This window comes from Psittacula echo (genome assembly GCF_963264785.1).
Source record: "Psittacula echo genome assembly, chromosome: 2".
Lineage (NCBI taxonomy): Eukaryota > Metazoa > Chordata > Aves > Psittaciformes > Psittacidae > Psittacula > Psittacula echo.
The window spans coordinates 67825943-67846833 of record NC_137737.1 but is presented as its reverse complement, the minus strand read 5'-3'; the positions used below and the strand labels follow the sequence as shown (position 1 = coordinate 67846833).

General features: G+C 40.6%; 1 protein-coding gene across 2 annotated transcripts in view; it reads left to right on the top strand.

Annotated features, from left to right (window-relative positions):
• Window positions 1–20891, top strand: part of PHACTR1 (phosphatase and actin regulator 1) — a gene marked incomplete at its 3' end in the record, with an annotated part of 311992 nt that overhangs the window by 231770 nt on the left and 59331 nt on the right. Inside the window, exons 4-6 of one of the 2 annotated variants that reach the window (XM_080639594.1) lie at window positions 9915–9995; window positions 17796–17981; window positions 18946–19152. In XM_080639594.1, coding sequence (XP_080495720.1) covers window positions 9915–9995; window positions 17796–17981; window positions 18946–19152 — 474 coding nt within the window. The remainder of the gene's footprint in view (window positions 1–9914; window positions 9996–17795; window positions 17982–18945; window positions 19153–20891) is intronic. The other variant, XM_080639593.1, reaches the window with a different exon arrangement.

Sequence of the window (20891 nt, the reverse complement as noted above, 5' to 3'; positions counted from 1 at the left end):
TTTAAGTCTTTCAGTGACCTTAACATAGGGGATTTGAAACTCTGAAGGCACTGAACAGAGCATCTTCATTCATAGACTTCTGTGAGCTTCCTACCTCAAACCCAGGATGATTCTTCTCTTATCTTCCTTCAGTGCTTGGTCCCCTGTTTCTAGTTTTGCTCTATATTTCTGTTCCTACACTGGTTGTATGGAAACCAAGCTTACTGGTCTGTAAATCTCAGGTGACTTTTGGACTCTTCAAAACAGCAACCCTGTAATTGCCACCTCTGACTTTTCTGTCTTACATAGGTTGTATATCATGCTAATCAGTTCATATTTGATTCCTAAGGAATTCTGCAAAGAAAACTGCCTGGTCTTGAAAGTTTACTACTCTTCATTTTATGATTTCTTTAAAAAGTTCTTCAAGTGACACTTCATTTAGAAAGACTTCCACAGCTTCTTTAAAGAAGAGTTTTCATGACCGGGAAGAATATTTAGCTTGTTCACCACGGCCTTTACCCTTCTGGACCAATGCTTTTAACCTTAAATCAGGTACGAATGTGCAAATTTTCTGTTTGGTTTTCTACACATTTAACAGGTAAACTTTATTAAGTTCTGGACAGTAGGGATAATTAGACTGGAATACTGCCCTTATACCTTTACTTTGTATAGTATTATCTACATTTATAATGTGATTACACCAGAAGAACTGTCTAGGCTATCATCATATCTCTTTCACTTCACTGTCCTTCCTGCCCATTATTTTCCAAATTTGCTTCTCGTATCAGTACTGTTATTGTCTAAAGGTTGTTGGTATCTTCAACTCTGTTTCCCTATCCCAGACAAGCATCATTACTGGTTTTACACCCAAAAAGAAGCACTAAGATAACATATAATAAATACTGACTGTAAAAATGCCTTATATTTCCAGATAACTTCCGCACTTGCTGGAAAGGAGCCTAAAACGATTTTGTCATTGGTGGATTTTTCGTAAAACATACTGAAATTGCATGTGTGGCTTTACTGTAGCTTGAACTATCATCAGCTTCCAAAACAGAAAGTAGACTAAGCAGGCTGCACTATTTGGGATGTTAAAGACACTTTGGGTTTTTTTTCAGCATTAAATCTATTATGTACCAGCCAGCTAGTGTCATTGCACAAGCTGGAAATATCATCCAAAGATAATTACTGGATGATGTGACAGCTGCAATTCAGGAATCTTCTTATTTTGGAGGAAGTGTCTGTCGCGTTGTGATTTAGTCATTTCTATAATCAAGTATTAAATGATTGATTTCCTGTTTGGCTCCTTACAGAGGTCTATGTTGAAGGGTTGATGCCAGTTCATTCCAATAACAAATGCATCTTAAACTTGCGTGTGCTTAGTTGAGGTTTTCTCTGTGTACAAAAGTAGTGGTGGTTTCCTAGAAGCATTTGAAATCTTAACAGCTTCTCTCTCAAAACAGTGCTAAGCCAACTTCAGATTTAAGTAGGTATTTCTTAGTCACGAGCTATGCTTTGAAACATTTATTTTAAACAGGTGTACATGTGAACACAGATATATAACTATCCATCTGCTTTGTGTGTCTATCTGGGAGGCTACTGTGTACTAATTATTCTAGTATAAGTGGAAGAACCGTTTCCTAAACCTGAATTTACTACAACAGTGTTTTGGTAGCATGTGGGTATTTCTTAAGTTATCTCAAATCCCAAATCCCTATCTGGTGAAATAGAAGCACTAGCAGATAAATCTTTCTTCACTGTACCCAAAAAAGGATGTCATTAGGGAGTAAAGCACTGTTTTTACACATCTGTCTGACTGTGGATACCAGGCAATATATGTTTGCAAAGTTACAGCTGTAAGGTAAACTCAAGCTGTAAAACAAACTACACAGCACCTGGTTGGTGCCATAGAAAGAGTTGTGCTGCTTGTCTTACTGACTACAGCTCCCTTTTCTACCAGCAAGGTGATCCTCCCAGTTGGCAAACGGGAACCAAATACTGGCCAGTAGTTTGGTTGTCATCTCCTGGTGGTCTAGCCTAGCTTTCCTCCTCCCTTCTTATCATCAGCCTGTCACAGGTTTGGTTTTATCTGGAAATTTTCCCCCCTTTTTGTGTCCCAGGAAAACTAATTCCTTCACCCTCTAAAAGTTACACTGGAGAATCCAGTTCCCTGACATCTGCTAGACTTGTTTCTATAAAATGTGCTCTGCATTTGCCATCTGGATGTGTTGTCTGATGAGGAACAAATCCAAAAGCAGCATCTTGCCTGGTTATTTATATCCCATGTGTAAACTCTATTCTGGAGAGAATTCTCCAGAGAGCTGCAGGAGTCGTTACCTTATTCTAGTGATGCCCACCATTTATATGCTTTGCTTTTTGCTTTGAGGAAGGTGCCTTAACTGTTATGCAGCAGAATAATGCAAATAGACACTTCTGCTATTACAGATGACACTGCAGGTCCCTACTGCAGTGTTGTCTGTCTGGGTGCCATCTTCTAAGGATAAGGGGAACACACAGCAGATACTTCACCCGGCTCTTTGCTAATTTACCTTTAGCATAGTTGTTTGTTGTGCATACAGAAATCTGAGACTGCAAGGTACCTAAAGCAACTAGAATCACTTGTAAAAAGCAACTGTTCTTTGGGACATACAGCTGCTGCTGCTGCTGTTCATACATATTTCTTTCAGATGGTATCACGCATATTGTCTGTTTGCAAAGGCTTGGTGAACCCATATTCTTACTGTTTCTCTGATGCTACAACTTTTGCATGTTGTAACTGAGAAGCCTGTAGGAGAAACCCATCATTTCATCCACTAGTAGTCCATGTGAAAACATGAATAGATCTCCTATCATAAGGATCATGTCAGCTGCCTTCTGCTGGCACTTAGGACATAGCTTCGTTGCAGTTAAGAACTGTGATGGTAATAGCTATGCTTAATTTATCTTTAATCTAACTATAGCTATTTAGGGTGCTGGTGGCAGTACGGACTTCAGCATGGGCTGTTCTAGCCTGCCAGGTTTCTTACCTGGATGAAAGCCTTCAAATAAGTGAGTACCACCCCCTCATTACTGTTTTTGATGCCTAAATTATATATACTCAGAATGCCCAGGGTATTGTTTTATGTGCTGCAATCACATTGTAATTGCAGAGCAGGTGTACTATAAGACATGCTCTTTTACAGTGTAGCAAATTTCTTTAATTAAGATACAGAGCCTCATTTTTCATTAAGTTGTGGAAAGCAGTACCTGTTGGTGGCTCAGCTTTCCAGTTCTTGACTTAGTATTTACTAGAAATTCCTGCTACTGTGCAGGACTTCAGAGGGAAGAACAGGAGAAATGTATGTTCTCCATGTTTTCAATATTGCAGCCAGCTTCCTGATTTCTCCCCAACCTGTGCAATGCTTCTCAAGTGTGATAATAAAAGCCATTATGTAGAAAAAGGATGAAAATACAAGCCTTTACAAAATCCTATTGATAGACTGTCACAGCTTATTGACACAGTGGAGCTCTGTTTTGCTGTTTATTAGCTGGGCAGTTGAGGGCATTAACATTTTTCTTAAGGTTGCCTGCAGTCTTGCTTTCTTTAAACCTCCATTTTCTTGGACTGTTTTTGAACACACACCTTTCGTTATATTTGTCAAGATTTCTTGTCTTACCTCCTGTTTTCACGTATTCATCTTCTGCCATGCTTGCTCTGCTTGGCCTGTGAAATCCGTTATGTTGGGTTTCTTTGAATCTAGCTTAAAATTTAGTTCTCCCCTTTGAAAGGCAACTTCTTTGATTGATATTTTCAGTCCTTCTATGTAAAAAAAAAAAAAAAACTCCATCTGCTCTTGGATTAGAGTGAGTTCTGATTCCTTTAGTTCAGCCCCTTCTGTTAATTATGATAGAGTTGTTCAGATATAATTTCTCTTCCTTTCTTTGTGTTTGCTGAATTCTTGGGTGTATGCTACATTGTATTACTGTATTGTGATTTTTGTTCAATGCAGTTTGCAGTATTTTGACTAGCTCCTACAATTCTGTGTTTGCAGATTTGACTTTGCATCCGTTTTCCTCCTGAGTCTGTCCTCAGGCGGTTTATGTGTAATAAAGATCAGTATAAACCTAAAGTTTTCTTAAGCCTGACTTCAGCTTCTTCCCCAGTTTTACTTTCTTTTGCCATTAGTAAGGAAGAGGTAATTAATTTTTTATCTGTAGTTAGCAGGCTTGGCAACTGCTATACCTCATAAACTCTTCTGGTTAGGAACTAGGGATTTTAGGTTTGATCCTGCATTCTCAAAGGAATATGTGTATTTTTACTGTGTTATATCACAGGCTTGCCTGTCACAAATGAAGATTTACCATGTTCTTATTCTAGTGCTTCTAATTAGATAGACCAGTGTCTTGAGCTGATCTGAATTTGAGTGGAAGCAAGATGCCCTAATACCATCTCCTCTGTGTTTTTATCAATTTCTCTGTGGTTTAAGTAGTCATAATCTAAAAACAATCCAGTTGTCATTGTAACACTGGAAATAAATAAAATTAATGGAGTTTTCTTCCTTTTAATTTGGCCTCTTTTTCCTGTTATTTTATTTGTTCTAGTTAGAGGTTAACCAAGTTTAAATCTAGAAGGATCATTTCCCAGCCTTGTGTTGGCCACTGGCTGCAGGACGGTTGCTTTTGATGCTTTACTACTGATCTAGCAGGAGATGAGCCAAGTTGTTTCAACTTGTACCTCACTTTTCCACCTCTATAATGATAATAATGATACTGGTTTGATTCTGAAGTATTTAGAGTTACTCCTCTGGTGTGGCATCAATGCCAATTTTTGTTCCTGTTTTATTTGTTCGAGTTATAGCCCATGCCACAGTTTTCCAAATGATTCACATACTGAAAGGGATTTATTTGGTCAGCTGCTGTAGTGGCACCTGTTTTGTAGAGGTATTTGTAATACTTTTTTTTGAATCAAGCTTAACTTTTAATATCTCTTTCATCCACTTTAGTACATCTTTCCTCCACTGATGTTCACTTGTTTTGTAATCTCATAGAATGGGAGTGCTAGTCTAAAATCAGAACAAGAAATGTCATAAGCATACATCATAGACGAAAAGGGGCTCCTAATTCTTTTTAGGTGGCAGTCTGTCTGAGCCAGATTTTGTAGATGGTACTGTTACAGGAAAACGCAGACTGAGATCAGAGACACAAAACTTCTGTAAAGAACTTCAAATCTCAAAGATTCAGAAACCTATTGGAATATTTTTTCTTCCCTCAGGCTTCAAGAGACTTATGAGTGTTTGAAGCCAAGCAAAATTCATATTTAGCACTGAGCAAAGCAAAATAGTTGTTTCAGCCCAGCTATGTCTTGGCATTGGTTGAACCCCAAGCTTGCAGCAGCAATGCTGAGTGTCATGCCACAGCTATTGAAACAATCCTGAAATTAATGAAAATCTCTGTGAGCTGACACATTTACATTCTCTTCAGCTCTACCTGAGGCTTTCATCTACAGCAGCATTTCTTTTCTTAAAACTACCCTCCTCAGTCAATTTTCATTTCAGCATCTTATCTCAGCTACTCACCCTTGGCTTCCTTTACAGTCAGTAGAGACTAACAGGCACTTCCAAGGTGCAGTTCAACATGGTTTAGATGCTTAGGCTGAGGTCAATCATGCCCAAGACTTGTTCTTAATACATAAAGAGGCCAACTCAGAGACAGAAGCCCACACTGTAAAAATCTGTATCAGATGAATCCTGCTCCATTTGATTATCAAGAAAGTCTTCATAGTTGGAAGAATTTCAAGGTGATATAACATGGTTTGATGCATAATCGATCACTTCTGAAAATCTCTCCTTCCTTACAAGTCTAAAGGAAATATTGATGGGGTTTTATCTTAACACTGTGCAAAGCAATTGGTTTACTTCTTTATAATTAATCAGATCTGAATTATTAGCAAAGCAAATTTCTGACTATTAAATCCAAATATAATTGATGCATCAGAAAGCTTCTCTACACTCCATTCCTATAATGGCCTTTACTTCCTAAAATTGTCATGAAAATTATAGTGGCCTTTGAAAGCAAGAATTCATGCAAAGCAAACCCCAGGGCTTTTTAAGACGGAGGCCAAGGGCAACCTCAGTAAAAACAAAGTTAAGATTCAACTGGCTATCACAGGCTGTGGTTTACTTTCAGCTGTCAGATGAGAAGAAAGGGCAAGAGCTTGCTTATTTAGTCTGCCCATTGGTTTAATCAACAACATGGCAAGTTATGCAAAGGAGGCTAGTTTATTCTCATATAGGTGCAGGATGGAAGAGTTTATCTGAGATGTTTTGGTTTTGAAGGGAAGGATAGGAGGGACAGAAAGGTTACATGTCCTGACTACATAACCACCTCTCTGGTTGGTTAATGGAGCAGCAGAAGCGCTTGGCACAGAGGCAGTGATGAGCTTCACCTTCTCAGCTGGAGGAGCAGCCCACGGTCACCGCCATCATGGAGCACAATAGCTTATTAAAGGGATAAAGACAAAACTGTACTTGATTTCCAGAATGGAGAGGCAGGAAATTCTCCTGACCCTGTCAAGGCTTTACTGATCATAATGGGTCTGCCACAGAGGAAAGCTCTGCTTGAACAGCAGAGAGGTGCTGCTCCTGAGAGACGAGTTCAAAAACACCAGCTCAGAAACATTAATAAAAACATTTTCCACTGTTTCTTCATTAGAGCTTAAAAGAAACAGCATAGTCCAAAGCACACTCGCAAAAATCTGTACACTTAAACCATCGCATACACATCTGCTTATTTCTATAAAGTATTTACTGAGAGTTTCTTGAAGAATGGATGAATTTGTTGAGATTTAACCAGTTTCTGCAATGAGTAGACCCCATAAGCAGGGCTTAATGCTTATCTTATTTCTAATTGCCTGAAAGATTATACAAATGAGACAAATGATGTTAATCGCCAAGAAAAATCACCAGTGAAGTAATATATCTTTTGATAGATATTAATTATATTTTTCTTCATCACAGAATTTACAAAGTTGTCATGAATCAAGGATTAATTCAAAGGTTTTTATTTATCTTTCACTGTGAATGGATCCCTTTCTCAGTGGAGAGTGAATTCATTTATTTTGTGTCAGCTTTATGCTTGAAAATGAAAATCCTTTATGAACGAGCTGGCAACCTTTGCCAGAGGAATCCAGAGTGAAACATTCCATTGTTTAGGGTGTTAGATCCTAATGAGTTCTGCATCTAAGCACTTGTGATTTTTTTTCCATCTGATCCAGCAGAAGTATAGCAGTTCATGCACTTAAATGTATGAGACTTGTTTGGGAGGAAGATTGTATTAGAGAAAGAGGCACTATGTTCCATAGTTTTAGTATAACATCTGTTATTATCATTTAATACTGCTCTTAGCCCAGCATGCCCTTCCTCTAAATATCTTATTAATTAAACTGGCTTAGCAGGAAAATAATTAATACTCTTATGTCCTGTACCTACTTAGATAGGATTTAGAAACTGAAAAAATGTTTTCATCTGAGCTACAAAGTGTAGGGTTGTGGGTTTTTTCCATTCTTGATCAGAAGCAAATCAAAAAAAACTGAAAGGGAGTGTCTGAAAAGCCTGTGCATATACAGTCTCCAGAGATACATATTCTGTGTTCAAAATTCTGCTGGACTGCAAAACTAGTACATGACTTTGAGAAGTCTTGGTCAATACTTTAGTGTTTTCTTCCCCAGCAACTGTTTCGGGAGAGGCACTTCCGCACTTCTTCAGAAGGCCCTGCTAGCCCTCTTTAGCACTTGATCCTCCAGAAGCCTCAACTCCAACTCACAAAATTGCTACTACTTTAATAATATGGTGCGACTTCCTGGCCGTGAAGTCAGTAGTAATGCTGCTGCCTTGCGTAGGCAGCTGTTGGCAAGGCAGGAGGGTGAGACGGTGAACCCAGGTGGGCACAGTGAATTTGTGTGTAAAATGTGGATCTGTAATTTAGCTATTCATGGTAAAAGTACAGCAATAGTATTTTCATTTCGTGAACATAGCCACTGTCTATGTACAGAAGCTGCTGCTTTGCTTCTGTTTCACCCAACTTGATTTCTCACTGAAGGACAAGCTCAGACACACTGGGTGTTACTTGCTGCTTACACTAACAGAAAATGTCACTTTTTCAGACTATTGGAAAAGATGTTGGGTTCTGCCAAATTACTCTTTGCAGTTAGGCAGGGGTTTAACAATCTCTTCAGCGGGAGAAGGCTTGGGAGTTAGCTGTAGCTTGGTTGGGTTTTTTTTGGAAGGTCTGAGGGCAGCTATCCTCAAGGAGAAAGAGGAAGAAGCTTGAAATACTGTACCAGAACAAGGTGCCTTCAGCACAGGGAAAAGGCAGATTGGAGAGAAGTCTACAACATGACTCCAGAGTTTGATTGTTGGGCATTTCTTTTCAAAAGCGTATTAGAAACATAGAAATCGAAGCTTCATTAAAAGTCAGTGAGGTGCCTATAGAGCTTCTTCTAATGAGGCTAAGGCACTCTGGAAAATGCTGTGGATGTTATGTTAACAGCCTCCAAAATAGAAGTGTACCATGTGGCTGGCTAATAAGTATGGGGTCTTGTGCCCCAGCAAAAGGACCTGACATTAATTCTGATCAATGCTGAAGTTTATAGAGTGTGTCAGGGGAGACTAGGCTTTTTATTAGCTACTAACTGTACCTACTGGCCATCTCTGTCCTGAAGAATACATCATCAAAACTGATTTTAAAAGTGGGAAACCTAAATTTATCCTATGGAAAAGAGTGAAGCAGAGCTAGCCCTGTTCGTACTAAGCCATAAATATCTGACAATTAGTAAGTTGCAATGAGTGCAGCATGTCACTATAAGCATAGCTAATTTGCCAAGTATACGTGCCCCTGTGGGAACAGCCAACATGCATCAGTGCCAGGAAAGGTTATACCCTCATGTTTTTAGGGATGGAGAGAGTGTTTCAAAGCCTCTTTTGCTTTAAATCTGCCTTGGGCAGACTGGCGATGCTAAGTGCCGGTTCATTTGTGTGTGCGTACATCTGTGCTAGGTCTGATAGGAGAGCATATGGCAGAAGCAATTCGCCCTTGACTGTGCCTCTCTTTTGGCAGGCACAGGCTTGTTTCTCACAAAGCACATGCAGTTGCAGCCAGTCCTGCACATCACTTCTTGCTCCTTTTGCTTGCTGGCTTTCAGGTCTTTGCCTTAATGCATGTCCTTTGTGGCATTTTGGTTAATTGGACATTGTTTTAATTACTGCTGAACTAAACAAACATGAAAATTCTATCTGTCATTTTGTCGCCCCAGTGACCACAGTCTCCAAGCAGCCAATACAGGAGTTGGGATGTTCATACCTGTTATAAATTGCAGTGGCTGTCATGGAGTTTCCCTCATTTACACATTTTTAGGGGAAAACACTCCTCCAGGGAGGAGAAGGCTCCATTAAACAGTTCTTTTTTTGCACTGTTCTAAACACTTTGATCTTCTCTGACTGGAATTAGTGGCTAACAAGTGTGGCTTCAAGGCAGCAGAGGGGCCAGTCCTCTTCAGTGGCCTGGGGAGAGTCAATGGCCACGTCTTCCATTGGTGCGATCCTTTGTGTTGCCTCTTTTCTTACCTTTCCTTCTCCAGCTTCTGCACTAATGGCCTTTTTCTCCTTTTGCTATCTCTAATTCTTCTCAGAAATGCTTGGGTCATGTGTCAAAATTAAGCAATGGGAGTGCGGACATGCCCTCAGATCAGTCAGTCTGTAGCCATTTCTGTCAATAACAGCCATGCTACAGCTGCAGGCAGATTCTCTGGACTGCCAGTAGTCTTTATTTTGAGATGCTAATTTGCCACTGACTTGAAAAGGAGAAAAAGCATTTTTCAAATGCCTTAAAAGGCATAGAGCCTTTTAAAATGACCATTTCCCTTCTTTTCTATTTATATGACCCTTCTCCTTTGCTTACAGCTTTAGAAAGAAAAATGTCAATGAGGCAAAGCAGAGAGGAGCTTATAAAACGAGGAGTGCTGAAAGAAATTTTTGATAAAGGTAAGTGTTGTTCTTTTCACAGCATTAAATCAGATCCCATATAGTTTTATAGTCAGATATTAATTAGTGTAGCATTAGGAACTGGGGATACAGTCCTGAATTGCAGGACTGTGCAGAATAAGGTCTCTATTTTTTTCAGATCTCTTTTGATTTCACTGTGGTCTATCCCTCTCCGCTGGATACGTATGATAGTTACCTAGCAAATAAACCTGAAAACAAATCAGAAATATAAAGCAATGGTTGATAGTCACTCACTGCAAAACAGTGAGGCAACCAGACTGCAGGGAGATGGGGTGGGTCCGTGCCTGCATGTGTTATCATTGTCTTGTTGAGTCACCCTGGGATTAACTACTGTGGAAAAGGGAAGCATTTAAAGGTTTTGGATCCTGATGAGCACAGAATAATGCACATTCCCTTGACAGATCAGAAGACATAATAATACATTGTTCAGGATAATTAATTTGTTGAGTTGGTAATGTATTATTTATGCAAAACTCCATTGTTTTGCAAACACCACTGTTATACACTGCTAATGCAACACATATTTGATATCTATTACGTATGCGTCAGTCTTTAACTGTAGCTTTTATTTGTTTTGCATCTTCCTTTGTCAATAACTAAGGCAATTAAGTCAGCAAATTATATAAAGACGTGCCAGAGTTGCCTCTTAATTTCGTAGAATTTATGCTTATACTCTAAAACCTCATTAATCCAAAGTCTGAAAGTCTTTAACAATATGAGTACAAAACCTGTTGGAAGTCAGTAGAAGTTTTAAACTTTCACAGATCTTAGGAGTAGGGTATACTTCATGAAGAATGGAACATTTAAATCTGCTACCTACTTTTTTAGTCTAGCATATTGAGAATTTAAAAATTTACTAACCTGGACCATTTATCTTTTTTGAGTGAAAAAAAACACAAACCATTGCAAAACCAAAGAAATGTGCTGCTTGTCATTACATTTTACGGTTTTTACCCATTATATATTTTAGATGCTTCTAATCGTTTAGATCTAACATTGTCTGTACTCTCACTATGACCTGCTGTCTTGGAAGTCATCCTAGAGGCAACTTCACAGTAGAGACAACTCCTGGCAAATGATTTGCCCTTCTCACTGCTTTGGATTGTCAATGTTCTGGAGTATCATATAGACTGGATACGCAACCATAAGGCAGGCATCCCCATGGCCATTGAGCCATGGTCCAGGCTGTCACACTGTGTTCCAGCCCCGGCAAGGGGCACCCTGTTCTGTGCCATGACCAGCTCAGAAGCCAGCCTTCATTCATCACACCTTTGTCCAGGGTGTGACCTCCTTTATCCCTGCCTCACATCCCACACAATAGCTGCTTTCGTACACCTAAAGGCATCCCCAGGAAAAATCTTTCCTGTGCAGCCTTACCCTGCCTTCCATGTTGAAACTCAGGGAAATTTTGCCTGCTTCACTACTGAAGCTCTACAGCTTTCTCCATTCATCAAATAATGCTGTAGTTTGTAATCTATGTCATCTTGTGAAGCAGATGCTAAGCTGTCTGGGGGTCCTCGTCTGAAAAAAAGAAATTAATTCCTCTTTATGGTCATTTTTCATCTTTTAATATCAGAAAAAGCTGGAGTGAAACACATGCTGTTTCTTCCTATTTCCAAGGCAAAAAGCAGAGACATTAGACTTTTTTAATGTCAGGTGCCACTAAAAGGGAAATTACAATGCAAAACAGCTGGACTTCTTATTCAGTATCCTACATTATTTCCTGCTGGTTGCAAACACGAGAAGCTAAGAATTGGTACCCCTCCTTGAAAGAAAGAGGTAGGGCAGAGAAGAAAGTGGTAATACACAAGAATAGTAGCAGTGATTGAGTAGCTTTGATCATAAAAAGATATGAGTAAGATGTGTAGAGCAAAAGCAGTATTTCCTTCAATGGTGTAATAGTCTGAGAGTAATTCTAATAAAGGATATTCTATCTCACTGTGAACCTTAAATGAAAGTAACATTTTCCTCGTAATTCTTGTTAGGTAATCTCTAATCCTTCAAGAAAACATAGCAGACTTTAACATTTCATAGAAGAAGGCTTTATTTGATGATAGTAGCACCTTGCATGCCAAGGGGCAACTTACACAGACATTAGGTGTAGCCATAATATTAAATCTCTTTATCTCCCTAAGAGGTGGAAGACGCAGGCAGAATTAACCTGTTAGTGATGTTGAATTTTTCTTTCTTCAAAAAATCCATACAGATAGAAGGAAACTTAGTATGGATAGACTGACCCAAGAGCAAAAATTGTGGAGCTTGCAGTGTGCTTTGTATTGGTTTTGCCGTATCTTCTATGTTGAAGAAAACCAGAATGAGCTAGTTTGCTTCTCTGCTATTTAAAATGACAGTCTGACCTGTTTGCTTCAGGATTTGCTGGCTTTTCAGAGGACTTTGTGTCATCCAGCAGGCGAAAGTTAGCAGAGCACAGCAAGTCATAGTGTTCGCACATAGGAGAGTCACTGCAGTCCAGCTGCTATATTTGGAAAACAGGAAATGCTTTTATCACTTCAGTGACCCCCATGCTTTAGCTCAAGTCGAGTGAAACCACTCCAAACTGAACTGCAGAGCTCTTTTCTTGGCAAGGGCAAGACTCATGACCAAATCAGTTTCTGTTGTCTTCCATTTCCAGGGTTCCGTGACTTCAGTCTTCTGAAAATGTAGGCAAAGGTTGTAATTTTTTCAACTACTGTGTACTTTCGGAAAAAACAGTAAGTTGAAATGTCTGTTGAGGCACCTGCTGTTCTAATAGCTTGTGGGCAGGCAGTGCTGAAAGGTTAAAAACAGCTTCCACCTGCAACATGGAACATACCACAGAATTTAGAAGAACTCACATTTTTGCTATACCATTGCTCCTACACATAGAAAAACAGCTTTGATTTTCACATGAAGGTGTAACCATCCCAGAAGCATCTGTCCTTAGAACTGCTAACTGTCGTGTGGTGCCTGTCAAAAATTAAATCTGCTTGTAGTATTTTGATACCTCTTTATGTCTGAATGTAGATGAGATGGCCTGAGAGTGTACCAATTGCTTGTTTTAGAGATGATGGTACAATGGTTCTTCAAGGAAACATGGGCAGTCTTCATCTTTTACACTTTTGTATTTTTATACTCCCTATCTAATTAAAATGATAGACCTAAATTTCAGGTTACCTAAATCCTAACAGGATTTGGACATGTTGCACTTACGTGCTAAGGCAAGTTTTGTGTCAGTATGTGATTATAAGTTTGAAGAAGTGGCTTTGGTAATGCAGCAAGGAGGGAGGCATGGCAGCCACTGAAGAGCCAGTTGTGCAGCAATGAAATCATGTGTTGAAAGGTTTTGGACTCTTTCAGAAGCAAGGAGAACATCTCAGTGTCAACCTGTCTAAAACTCCATAGGAATCCACAAAATCAGGGTCTGCTTAGAGACTGATCCTAGCCACCATGCTAAGGTAGCCACCGAGGCTAAGAGACAGCCCCCTGGACAGGTGTGGACCACAGGCACGAATACTCAGTTTTCCATTCCCTAGCCCATAGGGGCCACAGCAGAGAAGAACATGATTTTTTCTCTGCCCTTCCTAGCCCTTCCTATCAAGAAGTAGTTTCGCTTGCCTGGACAGTCTTACTTGAGAGTAGTCAAGTTCTGAAGGAGACAACCCGAAGTGGATTTTGAACTCTCCCCTCCTCATCATTTTGCCTCCAATAGCCATTTGTCTGTGAAAGGAGCGCGTGAGCATGGCACTTTTCAGATATGCAAGAAGTTCCCTACTCCAAGGTATTGTGAGTGAAAAGACACATCGAGAGGATAAGCGGAGCTCTGACATAAACAACAACAAAAGGACTGGTCCGTGTCAGTCAGCATAATGCACTGCAGGCTGCTTCACACCAGGCTGTTTTTAAGAAGTACGCAAAAGTGGAAATGGCAAGTGAGTTCAGGAGTACAAACCATGCTTGGAGCCACATGTTTTGAACATATCATCTGTGCATTTCTGGGCCTTCTCCCCATGCTGTTGTTTTCACATGTGAAGGTGAATCAACGACTCCTCTGCATCAGAGTTTCCTCTGAGGTCCTGTTTCTTCAGTGACTTCAGATATGCAGAGCCTCCTGCGTAACAGAAGAGCAGCCTTCATGTACTCCCGGTGCTGCAGAGGTCAAGCTACTCTCTCTGGTGCTGTCCAGATTCACACTCAGCCAGCATTACCAAAACTCATGCATTAGGGGAAGTCATTCTGCATTAAGTAACAGCAGTCTCTGTGGAAACACAGCAAAGGATTTTGCAAGTGTGAGAAGATTACATAGGTTATCACTGTGCAAAATTAACTTTAAACTCACAGCTGGTTCCTGAAGACTAATTGATTCATCCATGTCATAATTGCAGTACCAGGATTCTTCTAATTTTCAAGTCAGCTAACCAGAATAGCTTTTAGTACTTCAAAAATAATAAGTAATTTGCCTTTTATATCTGGTTGTCAAGCATGTTTCTGATCCAGGATTTATTCACACTATGATATTCTTCACTCTACAAATTATTTTATCTGCATCTTTGATCTGCTTTCTGTACTTGCATAGCCTCCCATGTAGCTGTTTTTAAGCAAGATCTGACTTAGGGTGTATATTTCAGTGATGATTCTTTCTGATGATTATGTCTGGTGATTTCATTCAAATCTGAGGACAAGTTTTAGAATCTAAATGAAGTTTAGAGGTATTCAGAGGTAAGATTAAAAGAGGTCATGCTGTCAGTACAGAGAACTGTCATGCTTGTTATCATGACAAAAAGTAAAAGCCAAAATTTTATCTCACATTTTGCTTTTTCGCAACTGTAAACCATCATTTGAATGCTGTCTTCTTAAATCATGCCTTGAGAAGCGCGAAGGGCTCTTAAGACAGTAAGATTTTTAAGGTGCTCAGTGTGTTATGATAGGCATCCCACTTCATTAAAAATGTGTAGACATCCCTCCAGAAACTAAATGCTAGTGGTTTTATCATGCATACTTTTTGCCTGCTCACAGTTACGGTCACATTTAGTCCTGCACTGAATTAATGAATATTGCTAGATGCAGTCCCTGCCTTCTATTCAGGAAGCAGTTGTTCTGCATGAGAAACAGTTACGCTCTTTCATGAAACCAAGTAACTGAGACAAAAGCAGCCCCTATCCCAAACGTGTGAAGGTGTGTGTTTATAAAAGGGAGACAGAGCAAGCACAGAATGCATAGCATTTCCACCCAGACAGCTAAGTCAAAAAATCCTCAGCTTAAATACTGGCTGAACTGTTGTTTGATTTTTGCTGCCTAGGGAAATAAACGGACTTGTATTGAATGACCACAGCAGTTAGAAGGAGGCTGTGCTGCAAACAATTGGCCAAAACCATCAGTTCTGATTAATGTTGCTACCTTGTAGCCAGCTCAGTTGATTGCTTTGAAAGCCATGGGTCAAGCTTCAGTCTAGTATGATGTGACTGTGTACCGTAATAGCTCTCTAGGTCTTCAAAAAGCCTCCAACAAAAGCAAAGTCAAGACCTTGGTATTTCTAATAATTCCAAAATAAGCAAGAGAACACCTTCACTCACTGTGGAGAAGCTTTAAAAGGCAGAAACATAATTCTGAATACTTATCAGCTAATGTACTTTCAGATTTATTGTGTCATAACACCTAAACGAGACTTCAGCTATTTTACTCTTTTCAGTATTGTTTCTCACATCTTAGCCCTGTGAGGGGATAGTGTGCACTTGTTTGAATGGTATATATCTCTGCTCGGTACATTGAGCAGTCATATGGCTAATCAGAGGAGCCCAAAAATCAAGAACCAGGTCCTGAAATCCTGAGTTTGACTTAAAAAAAAAAAAAAAATTTAAATGCATAGAAAAATTTGGCCCCATTTTTGCCTACTGGTTGTTAGCCTTACAGGTCACTTTCCAGTTATATTTTCAGGCTTCAGCTCATAACCGTAGGGGCTGAGCTCTTTCCTTTATAAAACTGTAATTGAGATATCCATGTAGTCATTGCCTCCAGGTACCAGGGTGCTGTGCATGACAAGTTCTGAGATAAAAATCACGCGGGTTGACACCATAGAGAATGATCTGATTCCTCACTTGTGTTCTTTATTATTCCTAATGTGAAGTGGTGTTGGATAGGAAAGAAACTACCTGCTGCTGTTACAGAAAATTTACTCAGATAAATGAGATGCTATTAATAACTTTAAAAACAGGCCTTCTAAATGAAATCTGCTATATCCCAGTATCAAGACCTTATACAACGCAGCTGTAAAAATTATTCTCTCCCTCACTTAAAATCTTGATGCTGGGAGCTGTAATGTTTATATTTGTGGCTCAAATAGGAACATACTTATGTGATTTTATTGTGTCCCTTATAGCATAAAAATTGGTGTAAGGGAAGAGAATAATTCTTGTTGGTTTTATAAAATTATTATGAATTATATGCTGTGTATGTTAGTATTCTTTAAGAAAATTCCATAGCTTCAGTTCCAGCCCATTCTCATTCCTGACTTCCCAGCTTCAACAGAGTCAGGGGTAAAACAAATTTTGCGGCCCTGGATGGGGCTGCATGGCTCCATGTGTGGAGGGTGGTCAGGAGCTATCTAGTTTAGACCATGGTTCATAATGTCCATCCTAGGGTAAGCAAAGGATCAACATGATCAAAAGGATCAACACAGATACTTGGCAGAAATTTCCCAGATCTTAATAACTCCTTAAAGCAAGTAGAATGCTGTCTGACTTCTGTGAAACTTGTGGACAGAACAGATACACATCTCCACACAGCTCTGCACAGCTACGAATCATATTGTTTTGATTCTTATCCCTATGTCTTCTCTGTTGTGGTGGGCTGGAGACCAGGTACCCACTGAAGCTGCTCTGTCACTCTCTCCTCAAGTGGACAGGGGGAGAGAAAATAAGAAAAGGCCCATGGGTTGAGATAAGGAGAGGGAGAGATCACTCACCAATTACCATCATGGGCAAAACAGACTCCAGTTGGGGGAAGAAATCAATTGAATTTATTACTGATCAAATCAGAGTAGGATAATGAGTAATAAAAACTAAAGCTTAAAAACACCTTCCTCCCACCCTTCCCTTCTTACCAGGCTTAACTTTACTCCCAAATTCTCCACCTTCTCCCTCCCAGCAGTGCAGGGACAGGGAATGGGTGTTGCTGTCAGTTCATCACAAATTGTCTCTGCCACTCCTTCCTCCTCAGGAAACATTCTTCACGCTCTTCCCCTGCTCCAGCATGCAGTCCTCCATGGGCTGTAGGTGGATATCTGCTCCACTGTGGACCTTCATGGCTGCAGGGGGACAGTCTTCACCATGGGCTGAAGTGGGATCTCTGCTCCAGCACCTGTACCACCTTGTCCTCTTCCTTCATCACTCACCTTGGTGTCTGCAGAGCTGTTTCTCTCACATATTCTCACTCCTCTCTGCAGTGGCAATTGCTGCTGCATAGTAACTTTTCCCCTTCTTAACTACCTTATCCCTGAGACGCTACCACTGTTACTGATGGGCTCAGGCTTGACCAGCAGCAGGTCTGTCTTGCAGCCATCTGGCATTAGCTCTGTTGGACATAGGTGAAGCTTCTGGCAGCTTCTCACAGAAGCCAGCCTTGTATCCCTCCCACTACCAAAACCTTGTAATGCAAACCCAATATATGAATGCATATAAGATCTCAGTTCAGGTTCCTCAATAACAAGCAAGCTAATGGAGATAGCACTTTTAATTTTTAATTATTTCTGCTTATCTTGTTTATGTGCCTTACATTGTCATTTTGTTTTCCTCCAACTATGAACAGATGGGGAACTTTCCATACCAGATGAAGAAGGAGCCTTGGAGAATGGGCAGCCTTTGGGCTCCGGGCAAGTTCTGAGCTCCAGCCAGGTATCCCTGCCAGCCCTAGCAGAACTGGAATCAGGTCCAGCACCGGGGGAACCCTGTTCATACGAGGTGCTCCCAACCACAGAGATCGTGGATGGGACAGGTAACATCTTGTGGACATTATGATGTAGATACTGTAAGCTGTTTATAACAAGCTTTTGACTTCTAACATTTGGCGTCCAGCCCTGAGAAATCCTTGCTGAAGACAAAAGGTCTTCTGTGGAGAAAGAGCTGACAACATGCAGGTTGTCACTGGATGCTTCATGAGAAATTTTGACTGACTTGGTATGGAAGTAACCTCTACTTCTACACAGTAACTTCGTTGTAAGGCACAGTCCCTGCACTTTCAGTACCTGAACATCTGAGAATAGATTTCTAACTCTCCAGCTATGTCTTACCTGTGCCAGTGAGTTCTAGAGCAGAGAGCTGACAGCATTTTTAAACCCTAGGGTGAAACATCATGCCCTTTAGCTGCTGTGGGGTGTTGGTGATGTTCACAGCATGCATCCTTCAGTAGCTACAGCCCTACCCTAGGTGAGGCTGTCTTCATGTCTTCTCCAGCCTGTGCAGAGATACAGCAATGCTATATATCTAGGTTAGTTCCTCTTTCTGCATCACTTAATGCTGAGAGTTGTGGACAAAGGTTGAGTGAGGAAAAGTGACTGGTAGAAATGTTCAGCCGTGACCTTGCACAGATACGAAATGCAGTAGGCCCCATGAGATGCTTTTACATTTATAGCATAAGTTTAGAGACCTCCTGTTAACATAAGTGGTCCTGAGCAAGCTGTGGTGGCCGACCATCGGAGATGTGACATTTTAAGGCTCTTGATTTGTGTTCAAGATGTGCGAATATGTCCCAGAGGTAATGGGAAATTTGACTGTTGTGTAGATGTGTGTTTCTCTTTTTCTTTCTTTTTCTTCTCCTTTCTGTGTTACATGTTTGAGTGAAATCTATTAGTCTTTCTTAACCTGCCTTGCTGCACTGCTTTTCTTGTCTTACAATGGCTGTATCTGCGGCTGCTTTGCTTGTAACGTTGTTGCGTCTATGATGTGGTTGTGTCCTCCAGTGTCTGAAGAGAGCCCCACATCCAATGAATCCAGCGTCCTTCTGTCCCAAGATCCTACAGCTAAGCCAGTCCTGCTACTTCCCCCCAAAAAATCTGCTGCTTTCCCTGGAGACCATGAGGACACCCCAGTGAAACAGTTGTCCCTCCTCAAACAGCCCCCTGCCCTGCCTCCTAAACCTATTGCCAGGATTGCCAGCCACTTAACTGGTAAGTAGGTGTTCCTGGACCCTCAGCACCCCTGTTTCCCTCATAGGAAAAAAACAGTCCTTACAACAAGGTTCTCTATGTCCTTCCTCCTCCTGTAATGCTGTTTGCACGTTGTTGTGTGTACTGGTAATGTATCTATGTTCTACCTAGGGCAGGGACCACAAAGCATCTTCAGACTATAATTTCATCAAGGTTGCTTCAGGGCTCTTCCCCTTTCAGCTGTAATTTACCTAAGACCTGTGCTGCATTTCCTAACCCTTCTCACTCCTATTCATCAAGACTTACCATGAACACAGAAATTCCAGGATGTGCTTTGAGGGGAAAGGAAATATCAGGAAAATGCTATGATATCTTTAAATGCCTTTAATGAGAAAAGGGGTGAGAGTTGAGGGGCAAGGGAGAGTTTTGCTTTCTCCCTTTCTCGTTTTGCTCTTCTCCCCTTAGCTGCCATCTGGGCGGGTCCTCCTGCACACATCCTGTATCTTTCCATATATTTGTCTTTCAGTTGGCTCCTGATCCTTACACAGGCTATTCTGTCCCATGGCTTCTTGCCATTTTGCTCCCTGCTCACACTGCCTACCTAACTGCTCCCTATTTCCACCCCTGCTCTGACTACTCCCTTCCCACCAGTGATGATAATGGGCAGTTTCAGTTCCCAAAGACAAGGATCCTGGAGTCTTGCAGTGTATGCTGCAGTCTTTCTCTCACTGCATGGCAGCTAGCAACAATAGACAATACAAGCTCATTTTTCATGTTCCAGATGTTTTCACAAGTGCCCAGGCTCTTTGGGATTCAAAGCTCTAAGTACATATGGAAGAAGAATTGGTGGGTCTCCTCTCTCCAGTCTCATTTAGACCACTGAAGCAAAGGATGGATGCATCTACACAACCAAAAAAAAGCTCCTTAAATGCATGCCTGCATCTTTTGAACAGTTTGTTCATAATTGTAGCTGCCACCCAGGAGGTAGCACCTCAAAATCCTGAGTTCAAGATGAGGTGTGGCGCATCTCTCTACTGGAGCAGCTGCTGGTCTTCTCACTGGGCCAGTCTTCTTGTGTTAATGCTGCCCTGATCTTTTGACAGCTGATGTGAGAAATGCTCAACCCAGTTTAATACAGTCTAGATTTTTTTGGTTTTTTCAGTTAATAACCTATTTGATTCAGGTTAAGATATATCATTAAAGACCTCATTAGGAAAGAGCATGTTCCAGTTTTCTCTCATATCTCTACGTAGTCTCTTTATGTTTCTGTTTGGATGACCACACATTTTTGTTCTGTATAGTTTTGTTCGTTTTATGTGAAAGCTCTCTACTTTCTCGCCTTCCAAAATCTGCACATAACGGTTAACATTTGTCTTATACTAAAAGCTGAATGGGCAGTTCTGCAGTCTGCAGAGCCAGGCAGCAGTATCAATGGCTTCAGGTGAGGACAAAACTAGCTTCCTTTGATCTTCCATAACACTCTGTCCCAATTACAAGAAGCTGCTCAAAAATGAGGCCAACATGGAAGAAATAATGAAAAAGGAATAGCATAAGAAAAAACTCAGGTACTAAATGTCCTTCATTCATAAGCCTTTCTTTTGTAAGACAGAGCAGAAGAATCAAAGGATAAGGGATTCTGGTATGGGTTTTTTTTCAGCTGGAAATTTTGTATGAAGTAGAATCAGGTTCAAGCTATCCACATAAGTCAGTTGCTTGATGGTGGTGATTTTCCAATGAAAGTGAAACAGGACTGTGATTTC